At 44.8% G+C, this 13,583-nt stretch overlaps 1 protein-coding gene across 4 annotated transcripts in view; it reads left to right on the top strand.

Annotated features, from left to right (window-relative positions):
- Positions 1-13,583, top strand: part of ABCA3 (ATP binding cassette subfamily A member 3) — a 65,085-nt gene that overhangs the window by 25,936 nt on the left and 25,566 nt on the right. For all 4 annotated transcript variants that reach the window (XM_072983021.2, XM_072983022.2, XM_072983023.2 and 1 more), the window contains exons 4-11: positions 1,416-1,543; positions 3,719-3,884; positions 5,576-5,835; positions 6,359-6,475; positions 9,038-9,158; positions 11,891-12,064; positions 12,305-12,486; positions 13,067-13,213. In XM_072983021.2, the coding sequence (XP_072839122.2) occupies positions 1,416-1,543; positions 3,719-3,884; positions 5,576-5,835; positions 6,359-6,475; positions 9,038-9,158; positions 11,891-12,064; positions 12,305-12,486; positions 13,067-13,213 (1,295 nt within the window). The remainder of the gene's footprint in view (positions 1-1,415; positions 1,544-3,718; positions 3,885-5,575; positions 5,836-6,358; positions 6,476-9,037; positions 9,159-11,890; positions 12,065-12,304; positions 12,487-13,066; positions 13,214-13,583) is intronic.

Below are 13,583 nucleotides of genomic sequence, written 5' to 3'. Positions count from 1 at the left end.
TGTTTCCATGGCGCACAGACGGTACGGATCAAGAACACGTTTTTCCCCAGTTAATGCCACTCTCAATTATTGATGTAAACATGGTGTCCTGAATGGTTGAGGGAAAGCAGAAAAGAAGGATGAAGGTGGTTGATCTTCCCCTTTGTAAATATTATTATATAGTGCTGCGGAGTGGTGTTGGGCAGGGATTCGGGAGCATCGGTTTCTGCTTTGCACTGACCCGGGAAAGTTGCTGAGTGGACTTGAACTCATCACTCGGTCTCAGCCCAGCCTCCCTCACAGGGTCGTCATTTTAAAGATAAAAGTGAGGAAAGCAAAGAAAGCCATAGATGCCACCTTAAACGTGTTGACAGACAAGCAGGATAAAATTGTAAAGTAGTATGTAAATAAATACAGTGGTGCCTCACATAGTGAGGTTAACCGTCGCTATGGCGAAACATTGCTGTACGAAATGGGGAAAGCCACTGGAATGCATTAAACTTAGTTTAATGCGTTCCAATAGGCTCCAAAACTCACCGTTCAGCGAAGTTGTTCCATAGCTGGCAGCCATTTTCGCGCCCTCGGTAAGCGAGGGGAGGGCGCGAAAACACTGCGTGCAGCCATTTCGGGGCTTCCGGCGGCCATTTTGGAGCCGCCGAACAGCTGATCTACGGCATCGCTTTGTGAAGATCGGTAAGCGAAACGCTTACCGATCTTTGCAAAGCAATTTTTGCCCATAGGGGCCATTGGTGTGCAATCGCATTTGCGATTGCAAAAACCTAATCGCTATGCGATTTCGTCGTTATACGGTGCGCTCGTTAAGCGAGGCACCACTGTAATGAATAATTATAATAAACCATCAAGTCAATTCTGACTTACCGCGATCCATTTCAGGGTGTTCCTGGGAGAGAAGACTCAGAGGTGGTTTATCCTTCCCTTCTTCTAGGGGTCATCCTTGGACTTTTCACCATGCCCATGACTATGCAAGGTGGCTGTTCTCTCAGGAGGCACAAATGGGGAACTGAACTCTCAACCTCAGGTTCCACAGCCAGATACCTAAACCACTAAGCTATCCAGCAAGCTAATATATACATATATTCCTGCCCTTCACGTATTTAACTTATGGAATTTCCTGCCCCAGGATGTGGTGGCGGCCACAAGCATAGCAGGGGAAGACATCAGTGCATGGAGGATAAGTCTACCAATGGCTGTTTGTCCATGTTCAGAAGGAGGCTGTTTCTGCCCGCTGCTTGCTAGTAGGCAGAGATTAGGGATATTCTTTTTACTCCTTGTTTGGAGGTGTCCCAGAAACATCTGGCTGGCCACTTAGTTTTGTCCCAACAGGGCTTGGATCATTGCGTTCTGTGTCTTGCACAGAAGAAAACACTGCCCATGCTCCTTGTTTCTCAGCGCACGGATGTCTTTTTTCCTTGCAGCTCGAGGCTTCTTATCGGAGCTGGACTTCGAAAACTACATCCGGTTCAATAACCATTCTGGCAACGTTTTGGCTGGGCTCGTTTTTGAAAACTGCTTGGCTCACAGTCAGGAGCCCTTGCCAACCCAGGTAAGAAAGGCCGTGGGAAGGTATCCAACAGCTTATTCCCAGGAGTGCCTGAAGTCGCAATCCATGGAGAAAGTTTGTCTGCATGAAAATGGCTTGCTAGACACAAATTTGCTGGTCCGATAACAAATGGCTTGGAACACAGCAAATGTGTGTACAGAGCTTTCTCATTGTTGACATGCGCCATTCAGTTGCCTTTAACGTATGGCAACCCTATGAATTAATGACCTCCAAAATGTGCTGTCCTCTGCAATCATGCTCAGCTCTTGTAAGCTCAAGACTGTGACTTCCTTAGGGACTCTGTCCTAAGAGTAGCTTCTTGTTCACAGTATAGGTTGCACAACAAGACAATCAAGTGCTAAGGCACACCCTTTTTTTTTTAGAACAATGCATCTATTGTTGTAATCAGCACTGTCAAAGGCTTTGCTGTACTCTATAAAGCATTGCCTGATCTTCTGATTTTTTTTGGTGCATTCCAGTAGCCAGTGGATATTTGCAATATGATCTCTAGTCCCCCTAATTTTCAGAATCCAGCTTCATTTATTAATCCATATAAGGTAAACGTTTTTGTTATAATACCTTGAGCATCACTTTACTTCCATGGGAAATCAGGGCAGTGATCCTATAAATAATGCACCCCTTAGCATTTCCTTTCTTGGGGACTGGAACATATTTTGAATGTTTCCAGACTGTGGGCCCTCTTATTTGTTGGTCTGTTCTTGTTAAGATTTTCCTAGGTTCAGTCTCTGTCACTTGGAATAGTTCTATCAATATTCCATCTACCCCTGGTGATTTTCCAGGTGTTTTCACAGCAGTGTTTGCTTTCTAACATCAAGTTTTTTTCCATAATTAAATGCCTTTCCAAAGGGATTGTTATCCTTTTGTTTCTTCCATATAGTTCTTCAGTATATTGTTTCTATCTTCTCTTTATTGTACCCTCATCAGATAGTATTCTACCCTGTTGATCTTTTAGCATTCCTAATCTAGGTTTAAGTTTCCCTTTGATTTCTTGGATCTTCTGAAAGAGTTGTCTTCCTTTCCCTCTTTTATTGTTCTATTTATTTCCACTGATCATTTTAATAGTTCTCTTGTTTCTGTGTGAAAGTTGATGAAATTTGCATTCAGGACCCTATTTCTGGCACTACTTACTTTTGCTGCTGTTCTGTCTTTAACAATTTGAAGTGTTCCCTCTGTCATCATCTAGGTTTCTTCTGTCATCCTCTAGGTTTCTTCTGTCATCATCTTGGTTTTTCTTTTCTTTTGACTAATGGAATAGTCTTTTTGTATTTTTCCTCAGCAGTATCTCTGGTTTCAATCCACAGTTCTTTTCTTTGATGGTCAGTGGAGTTTAGTAATGTAAATCTGTTCTTTATGTTGTCTTTAAGAAATGCAATTTAAGTTATATTTCAGACGTATGATTCTTTTAGTGTTCTTTTTCAGCTTTAATTTTGATGCTAACTATTCCTGGTGAGTACCACAATCTACTCCTGGTCTCGTTCTATCATAGAGAATACAGTTTCTCCATCACCTACTTCCAATAGTGAGTTTGATTTCTCTATTGGTCATCTGATTGTGGTCATTTGTACAGTTACTTGTACAGTCCAGTTGCTTGAAACATGTATTTACGATAAACAGAGCTTCACAGTATTCTATGAGTTGTTCAACTGCTTTGTTTATAATTTCTAGGTTAAATTCTTCAACAATGTCTGGTTCTGTTTTGTTTCCTACTCCTATATTCCAGTCATCTGTTTGTCAGCATGTCTTGTTTTGTTGTGTGATCAATTTCCTCCTGAACACTTCCATAAAAGCTTTCAGTTTTGTCTTCTTCAACACCTGTAGTTAGAGCATAGACTTGAATTATGGTTTATGTTGATAGGTTTTCCTAGACGTCTGATGAATATTATTCAGTCCAACTTTGCATTATAGCCCCTAACTACTTGTGCTACATCTTGCCTCAGGATTAGAACTACAGTTACTCCATTTCTTCTTTGTCATTGTCTGAATGAAAATGTCACATTCCAGTCCCCTTCAGTTCAGTTACACCCAAGTATTGAATTTTTTTTCACTGCCGCAGATTCTCAATAGTTCCGAAATTTGGGAAATGTCATGCAGTTCTTATTGCTGCCGTTCTTCCTGTGGTGGTGATTATGATAATGATGACCGTTGTTGTTATTGCAGGTTAGTTACCAGCTACGTTTCAAATACAGCCCTAGGAACGCCCCTCCAAGCGAACAGACAGGCCTGAACCCCAATCTGGACCGGGACTGGCGCACCAGCTACCTTTTCCCACTCTTTCAGTTACCTGGACCCAGAGAAGCCAAGTGGGAAGATGGAGGCATGCCCGGTAAGTAGTACGCAGGCTGTAAATTCATCACGGCATTCTCACCTGGACAGAGAGGGTCAAAGGTCCACCGCCCCTTCTGCAGATCAATGCTGTCTATTCTGCCTTGCAGTAATTCTACAAGATCTCAGGGAAAGGGGTGAGGTTTCTACGCAGCTCGCTCTTAAGCCGCACAGACCTTGGAAAAAAGTTTTGTCACTACGCACCCCAGAATCCTTTGCTTGGTCATATGTGTTTTTTTTCTGACTGTGTGACTTAAGAGGTTTTCTTTATGATGTGCTTACAGTCTGCAACGTTTTATTCTGACAAAGTATGTCTTTGGTGTGCATTTACTGTATGTCAGCTGCTTGCAGCGTTTGCCTCCATTCTGGGTTTTCTTGAGAGTCATTATCATGATTAAACAGGCGTGCAATATTACCTTCTTTCATCCATTTCGTGTGCCAAGCTGTTTTCTCCTGTATTGCTTGTCCTTGTGCCAGAGTGTGAATTCTTCAGCACTCAAAGGCAAACTCTGGCTTGTAGTCTTGGTCCAGCGCAAGGTTCTGAAGGAGGAGGCTGCTCCCACTGGAGTGCGCCGGATGGCACCGACGATCATCGATAGCGTTGCTGTTTTTTTGGCTCAGCTTATGCTGAACAGCTATGAGAGAATGCATTTCATTAGCATCTTCACGAATGTCTGCAGCTGTAGGGAGGGAAGCACTGCCAAAAAGTGTGCCTGGGCTTGGAACATTTTCATGTGAAGTCATCGCATAAATGAAACACATGCGCCAGGCCTGCGGGAGCCTTCAGTCGGGCATTCCCAACGCAGTTGGCCAGCTGAGAGCACAACGCAGGACTTCTGCCTAGCGGAAAGTTGCTGGAGAGGTCTTTACGACATTTCAGCAATACAAGAGACAAGGAGGAAGGCACGAAGGTTGGCCAGGCTTGATTTGGAAAGGAGCAGAGACATGTAACAGCCTCAGACATATGTCTGAAGCCTATTTCATGAATCCAGAGAGCATTTCTTGTTTCTAGTTTTCCAAGCGGTGTTGACAGTTAGGGTCTCCTGAATTTCTGATCGTGGACATCTGGGATTCCTCGGACAGCCATGTTCCCTTCTTCATCAAACTGTCCTTTGGTTCCCCCCAGCTTTATATGTGAGGGGTTTCCCCATTCCAAGAAGCTGGAAATGCCAAGTTATCATTTAAGTTAAAATACGTTGCTATGTTTGATCCTCTTCTTTTGCCTTTGGCTGCCCCCACTGTTGGGCTGTAGTTCCTGGAAATATCTCCAAAACCTAAATTTGGCCAGGGGCTGAAAGAAGTTCTTTGTGTTTGGCTTAGATCGTATGTGGATTTAGGGCATCTAGGTACTTGACCCCACTGAGCCACTGTGTGACGCTAGATGGAGCCTGGCCTACCTCACAGGGTTGTTTTTCAGGGTAAACTGGATGAAAGTGAGAACCATGAATTTGAACTCACTGAATGAAAGGAGGAATACAAATGCAGCTAGTATATACATAACAACCAGTATCCTGTTCAGCATTCACATGCTCCAAACTTAACTGCAGAACCTGCCAGGGTGATCTGACAAGGTGCTAGTTGGCACCTTCCTAGCATCTCCACAAATGGCTTCAGCTGGAGCTCAGGGCAAGTGGAATGGTTGAACAAATACTGGCCAGCGGTATTTATCAATACCTTGTCTTGCTTTCCTAGGTTACTATCGGGAAGGTTTCTTGGGCGTACAGCACATTGTGGACAAGGCAATCATCCAGTACCACACCAACACATCATCCGCAGACTTCCTCGACAAGATCACCGTGGTGGTTCAGCGCTTTCCTTACCCGCCCTATGTCAACGACCTCTTTGTCCTGGCTATTCAAACCCAGCTTCCACTGCTGCTTATGCTGAGCTTTACCTATACCTCGCTGAACATTGTCCGGGCGGTGGTGCATGAGAAGGAGAGGAAATTGAAGGTAAGAGGAGGATGCTGCCCAACTCCAGTGGGGAAGGTTACCTTCCTGAATCACGACTCTCAGATTTCTTTACCGGGCTGGCTGGTTGGGCTTTCTGGGAGTTGTAGTTTTGGCCTGTAACTGTGTCAAAGAACTGTTAAATTTACAGTTTAACTGCTTGAGATTAGACTCTCAAAGGGTTGGAAATACAGTAGGGCCCCCATACCTGTGGGGGATTGGTCCCAAGCCACCTCCCATAGAGGCTGAAACCATGGATAATAGCAAACTCTATACATAACACTGTCTCCATCTAGTGGCCAGTTCTGGTAATTACATTGTGGAAATACTTATTTCTGGGTGGTTGTTTTTCCTCTTAATTTTTTTAATATTTTCAAACTGCAGATAATTGAAACCGCGGATACTGTTCCCACTGTAGATAGAGATTACAAGAGATGAATAATGATGAGGACAAGTTATACTAAAAAGTTAACATCAGCCTGGTGCTCTACCCTTCATGTCGTTGCCCTGATTTTTGTGTTCCCAGGAGTACATGCGCATGATGGGGCTTAGCAACTGGCTGCACTGGAGTGCCTGGTTTCTGATGTTCTTCCTCTTCCTCTTGGTGTCGGTCTTCTTCGTCACTGTCCTCTTCTGCGTCAAGGTGAGCACCTGCCAGGCGTTCTTAAAAACAAGCCTTCTGCGTCAGGATTGCCATCTGCCGTTCCTGGGGCAGCCTCAACCACGTCTTACCGTTCGGGCCAAAGGCGTTAATGCTTTGGTTTGTGAACGATGGCGACAAAGTCCTGATGATAACAATGAAAGAGACGATATGGTGTGACGGTTAGAGTGCTGGATTGGGACTTTGGTGATTCAAGGTCGAGTCTCTGCATAGTGTTGAAACTCACTGGGTGACCTGGGGTCGGTCTCGGTCTTTCTCTCTGACCTGTGTCACAGGGTTGTTGTGGGGCTACGGGGGGGGGCGGGAAGAAGGGTCAGGCATGCAGGGCATTGGGGAAGATTCCATCCTCCTGCCCCCCCCAAAAGAGTCAGTAATGATCTTGTTGGTGGGGGGCTGATTACAGGTTCTGGCATAGAACATCAAAGCACCAGGATTTTTTTAGTAATAGGGACCATGAGATTACCTGTCACCACTATTCTCAGCTTCCCTCTTCTGCAAGGCTCATAACACAGAAGGGAAAGTTTCCCACGAGTACTATATTGTTACTAGCTGTTCTTTCCACAGCAAAAAGTATTTGAAGGTGATGTGAACTGAAATCAGTCATTAAGAGCCATTAAAACTGCAAAAGATCTGCTACTTATTTGTTGTTTTGCATCCCTTTTTGGACTCTCTTTGAGTTGGCTATGGGGAGGGTCAGGATGAGCACCTGCGATTCCAAATCCCCGAACGACATCATGGATGGCCGTTATCTTCATTATGAGTATAACGTTTTCTCCAGAGGAGATCATAGGCGTTTCAGAGTGGTGGACAGATTTAGGTCAGGCAACGAGCCAAATCAAAATTAACAATATTAACAGCATTAAGTGGAGCTCTCTCTGGCGTTGCTTTTAAGAGAAAAATGATTTTTTTTTTAATCTGCTAATCTGGTCAGAGAGCTTATATTTCTCCTTAGTTCCATTGATTTCCGTCGTATTAAAGTGTATTTAACTTTTCCTCAATTGCACCCATTGAAGCTGTCCACAAATGAAACAGTTGTTTCACAGAAATGCTGTGAAAGGAATCTCCAGATAAAGTTTTAGAGTAGTTTGTCTATTTACAGTGGCCGCTGTTGCTACTGCTATGGAGAATGCCCCAGAACGGAGGCTTTTTTATAGCCGTCCCTCTACATAAGCAGAGTTAGCTTATTTAGGGGGGGGGGGTGAGAAATACAGAACATTCTCCTTTGAATTACACACCCTTAGACATCTAGTTCACCTTCCAGAAATACGCTGTGCTTCATCCATCATGCTTTCTCATTCAGACACCATTGGGTTCTTCTATAGGGAAGACAGGCTAGTAGCGCTACTCGATTTCCAGCCACCGCTCTTGTGCTTTGGTGCAATGGGGCTACACCGCTGGGACCATGACATAAAGACAGGCCTACAAGCTGGCAGGAACGATGTGACCAAATACAGAGATAAGCGACTATAGCAGGCGTGGGTCCATGATATGAGCCTTCTGCAGCTCCATGCCAGAGGGAAGGGAGACCAGAAAAGGGGGAAAGCTCATGCAGCGTGCGCTGAGGCCACGATCCGCTGAAGAGCATGCTTCTGCACAGAACGGTGTCCTTGAATCCTGTTTGCGACACCAAATTCCAGAAGAGATCTCCAGATAAAGATTGAAAACAATGTAAAACGATTGCTACTGCAGTCACAGGGGAACTGTGAAAAATTGTCGTCGTTTGTCGTTAAGTCATGTCCGACTCTTCGTGACCCCATGGACCAAAGCACGCCAGGCCCTCCTGTCTTCCACTGCCTCCTGGAGTTGTGTCAAATTCATGTTGGTTGCTTTGATGACACTATCCAGCCATCTCATCCTCTGTCATCCCTTCTCCTCTTGCCTTCACACTTCTGATTTTTTTTTGTGAAAAATCAGTTCCGTGCTATTCCAAAGCAGTACAGAGTGTTGGACCTTATGATACCCATTCGTCCGCGTGTACTTATTTGTAGGGGGAAAGTACAGACTGTTCTGATTTCAATGACATGCCCTGACTTAATTCTTTTTTCTTCCTTACTGCCATTTAATCAATTCCATTTAAATAGATTTCCACAGTACCTAAGCCTCGTGGTGGGCGTTTTTCACTGAGATATTTTAATATCAAAACCTGCTACCTGTCGTTAGAAGGTGGGGCATCCTCCATGTTTTCTCTTTCGCTCCCCGTGTTTGTTTGGTTCTAGAAATGGAAACAGCTTCAAAATAAAACAGGATGCTGCTATTGTGCAACCTTGCGAGTAAATTTCCACTGTCCCTCATTACAACGGAGTCTGACAAATTAAGGGAATTTATATTTTGGTTGCTTAAGCGGCCAATTCAGACTTGCAATCGGACTGGCCCTCTTTGTCTCGAAGATTGTCATTTAAGCCAAGCAACCAAGATTTGCTTTTAGCAGGACCCGACTCCTTCCTTGCTGTTCCCTTTTCAGCTTCAGGGCTTCTGCAGTTATCCGCGCCGGCGATGAGCACAGAGCAAATAAGTGAATTTATTGATGAGTGTTGATTTTTACAGGTGAGCGAGCAAGGAGCGGTGCTGACAAGCAGCGACCCTACGCTGGTGTTCACCTTCCTGACTGTCTTCTCCGTCTCAACAATCTCTTTCAGCTTCATGGTCAGCACTTTCTTCTCCAGAGGTGAGTTCGAGCGTTGCTCCTGCCGTCTCCCCGCTGGGGACCAAAGGGTGGTCAGTTCACTCAACCGCTCTGTTACCGGCCAAAATTTGGGTTCTAAGATTCTCTGGCAAGGAATCGGACACGGACTCAAACAGCTGAACCAAAGGCCCAATCTTATTTGAATAGACTTCTCTTAAAAGCAGAGAAGACCCCCAGAATGCACATGTTTTATATGATACAGACAAAGAATCATAAACGTACTACAGTTCTATTGGTCATTCGTACTCCAAGTTTGGATCAAGTCCCTCATTAGTAATTAATGGTAAATACACCAATCTATTGGTTAAATGTAAGAAAATATATTATGCTCCATCTTTCCTTGACCTCTATGTCCATGAAAAGTGCCTAAAAGTCATTTAAAACCCAACTAAAAACATGGATGTTCATCCATGGTTTTCATGTTTTCAGGTCCTTGACAGAGCAGGTCCCCCCGAGGCCCTCCTTCCTACACTGCCCGAAAATGAAACGTTGAGAGTGGAAATGCCTGCTGGGGCTCTTCCAGCTGTGTGAGGTTCCCCACCACCGCCAAAAAAAGGAAGCAATTGCTGCAATTTCTGGACCTTTTGCGTTCCCACCACTGGATCTGAGGGTTAACGTTTGGCCCCCGCACCTACCCAAAGTCACCCACTTCTGGAGTCAAACCTATTTCTCCAGTGTTAAAACAAACAAATGGGTTTACTTACCTTTTGTCCCCTGGAAAAGAATTACAAGCTTTGGAAATATATAGATCAGTGTTTCTCAACCTTTTCTTTTTTGAGTCATGATCCCCTTTTATAATAGACAAGTAACCTGCGAAACCACCCCAGCATATTTGCATTAAAAAGCATTTTTATGGGGCAAAGAAAAAACCATAAAAGATAGAAGGAGAAGGCATACATCAGTCTGTGATATCCAGGATGTATGCTTCGTCAATCAGCGGTCACGCTAATGGCCTTCGGTGTGTCATAGGGTCCTTGCCCTCCCTCCCTGAAAATTCCCCAATAGAATCCTTTTGGAAATTGCAGAGTAGCCATATTGAATTAAATAAGCATTGGAAACCTTTGTGGTGCAATTTCCTATCAAAATAATTGCAACTGAAAACCCATGGTATTGATTCCAGAACAAGAAGGGCTTTGTCTGTAGCAAGCCTCCAGAGTTGCAGACTTAGGTTGTTGTCGTAAGGAAGGGCAAGCCCAACGACTAAGACCCAACACGGGATTACACTATCCAACTCTTAAGGGAAAGGAATCTTCCTTCCCTTTCGCCTCCCCTCTCCTCCTTCTGCTACCCTCTTTGGGGCAAAAAAAACCCCCTGCCCCGGTGTGTATCCTGCTCTTCCAGAGTAAATTTTCAGGGTACACCGGGTGGAGGAGGAGGAGGAGGCTGAAGGAAGAAGGGGGATTATGGCCCCTAAGGCAACATGCTGAAATCCAGAGGAAAGATGTCACTCAATTCCACTCGCTGAATGTCTTTCCTCTCCCATTGTAGGTTATTTTAGACAAAACATCAGGAGGTTGACCCACAGTCCACAGAGCTGGTTGCAAAACAGTCCACAGAGCTGGTTGCAAAACAGTCCACAGAGCTGGTTGCAAAACTGAGCACCCTGCTGCTGATTCGGCATTGCTGCCAATGAAAAAAACAGCTAGTTATGTTTACTTGACTGAATACCACATACTATGGGGGGGGGTGTCCCATGTATTCAGGCCTGACCACATTGCACAGTTGTATTGCTTTCAAAGTGAAAGTTCAGGGCCACTGTGTTGTTGTTGTTGTTGTTTTCTCCCTGGCAAATCTGCCCTGCAGGTTTTTCAAGATGACACTCTTAATGGCCTTATCACATTCTGATCTGATGTGCTCATTATGGGATTAAAGAGGGATGGTAGTTAATCACAAACTGAATGGAAAGTCCCCAGAGATGAGGAAGGTCAGGTGAAACTTAGAATCGCAGGGCCGAAGGGGACCCTCTGGGTCACTAAGTCCAGCCCCTGTTGGGGGGGGCACCGTGGGGGAATCGAACCCCCAACCTCTGGCTCGGCAGCTAGATAGCCTAAACTATTGAGCTAAAGCTCTGGTGTCGTTGGCTTGGGAGTGGAGTATTTTTTTGAGCCATTATCCCCTTTTATAAATACTCCACTCCCAAGCCAACTACAGCAGAGCACAGAGTGCTGTCCTCTGAAGATGCCCATGGCCACAGAGACTGGCGAAACATTAGGAAGAACAACCTTCAGAACACGGCCAAAGAGCCCAAAAAGCCCATAACAGCCAATATTTGGAGTATTTGCTGCTTCTCCTAGCCCCATATTTTTACCGCCTTTGTTTGGTGAAGATTTGGCGTTTGCCATCATTTCATTTCTGAATTATGGCAAACCCTGTGAATTAGTCACCTTCGGAAGATTCCGTCAGGTCTTGCAAATTCAACTCTGTGGCTTCCCCTATTGAGTCAGTTCATCTCATGTTTTATTCGCCTCTTTTCCTGCAGCCTTCAGCTTTTCCCAACCTTATTGTCTTTGTGGTGAGTCTTTTCTTCTCCTCATGTGCCCTGAACAGGATAACCTCCGTTTAATGGTTTCTGCTTCTAGAAAGAGTTCAGACTCAATTATTTTACAAATGGTTGTAATGTTTTAGTGATCCAGAAGAGGATCACAGAACTTTATTTTTACAGCTACTTTTAAAGATTCTCTGAGCGTGATTCCTTTTCCGCTTTGCCTTCACAGCAAATATTGCCGCCGCTGCTGGGGGGTTCCTCTATTTTCTCTCCTACATTCCCTACTTCTTTATCGCACCCCGTTATGACCTCATGAGTCACAGCCAGAAGATTTCCTCCTGCCTCATCTCCAACGTTGCTATGGCCATGGGGGCACAGCTAATTGGCATGTTTGAAGGGAAAGGTGAGTTGGCTTCTTCCTTTGACCACGTTGCTTGGGGTTAATGGGTCTTGGAGTCCAGAAATACCTGGAAAGTTCCAGTTTCCGCTACCTCCTGCATTGAAAGGTTTGACAGCATTACATTTCTGCTGCTCAAGTTTCTGTATGCATCTCTGTCTCTCTGTCAAAACTGGGAATCCTTGTGGGGTCAGTGGTACGAGTGTAGGCTGGAGCCCAGACATTCACTAAAGTCTTGTTTTCTAGGCACCGGCTTGCAGTGGAAAGATCTGATGAAGCCCGTCAGTGTAGACGACAATTTCACTTTGGCTCACGTGCTGGGGATGCTTCTCCTCGACTCTGTGCTGTACGGTTTGGTGGCTTGGTACGTGGAGGCGGTTTTCCCAGGAGAGTACGGCATCCCCCAGCCTTGGTACTTCTTCCTCATGGTGAGTCTTGGTCTCTCCGACTGGCCACAAGGGAGCTGTTCTGGAGCCGGAAAGGGTACTGAGTCAGAGGGAGGAGACCCAGGAGTGGCTACTCTGGATGATGCTCAGGCAAGAATAGGATGCTGAAAGGCTCCTTGCTGGGATGGTTGGCTTTACGTTTATGAGGCAGAAAAAAATATTCGCCAGTCGGTTTCATGACTGGGAAGGACAGTTCTAGGATGTATGCCCTATTCGTCTAGGGAAGGACAGGTGTAGGATGTATGCCCTGTTATTCATTTTGAAAACAAAGCAATCCATTTTAATTTCTCTGTATTTTAGCTGAAATTTTCATTTTTTTTAATATTTGAATTTTCCAGCCTTTTCAGTTCATTTTTTCCCAGTCTTACTAGGAGCCACCTTGAGCCCCATTTTCAGAGGAAAGACAACACTTATTATATTAAAAAACATAAAGAAATATGAATGTCTCCTCACACTGAATTTCTTTGAACATGAAAGATTGCAGACTGCCAGATTCTGTAGACACAAACAAAGGGAAACAATGTTTTTTTTCCCAAAAACACAGTTCTCTTTCCTTCTTTAGCCTTCGTATTGGTCCGGGACTCCCCAGACAGTTCTCGGAAAAGAGAAGGAAGAGGAGGAAGATCCAGAAAAAGCTCTGAAAAGCCACTACATTGAGGAGGAGCCATCCGATCTGGTGTCGGGGATCAAAATCAAACATCTCTCCAAGGTGGGTTCCTGCAGTCTCCTGTCCAGGAGAATCTGTGTGGTACGGTCGCCGGAGCATTAGATCAAGACAGAGAAGGTCTAAGATGCAGGACTGTCTCTTAGCCATAAAATTCACTGGCTCAGTCAGAGAGTGTCCATACGGCACAGTTTTCATATCTCTTTACTGACTGCGACTCCACACTTTAGATTCCTGGGACTTGTGGTTTGCTGAGGCACTTGATCTCTGCTAGAGAACCCTAGTGCTATAGGTGAGAGGAATGCAGTGGAGTTCACTACTCTCGACCTTGCCAGACTATAACTCCCAGGATTCCATAGGATGACCATTAAAAGTCGTACCACTCCTATGAGTAGGTAATGTCAATACACTTCCA

The sequence above is a fragment of the Pogona vitticeps genome, chromosome 13 (genome assembly GCF_051106095.1).
Source record: "Pogona vitticeps strain Pit_001003342236 chromosome 13, PviZW2.1, whole genome shotgun sequence".
Taxonomy (NCBI): Eukaryota; Metazoa; Chordata; class Lepidosauria; order Squamata; family Agamidae; genus Pogona; species Pogona vitticeps.
The sequence above is the reverse complement of the archived record's forward strand: the minus strand, read 5'-3'. Positions and strand labels throughout refer to the sequence as shown.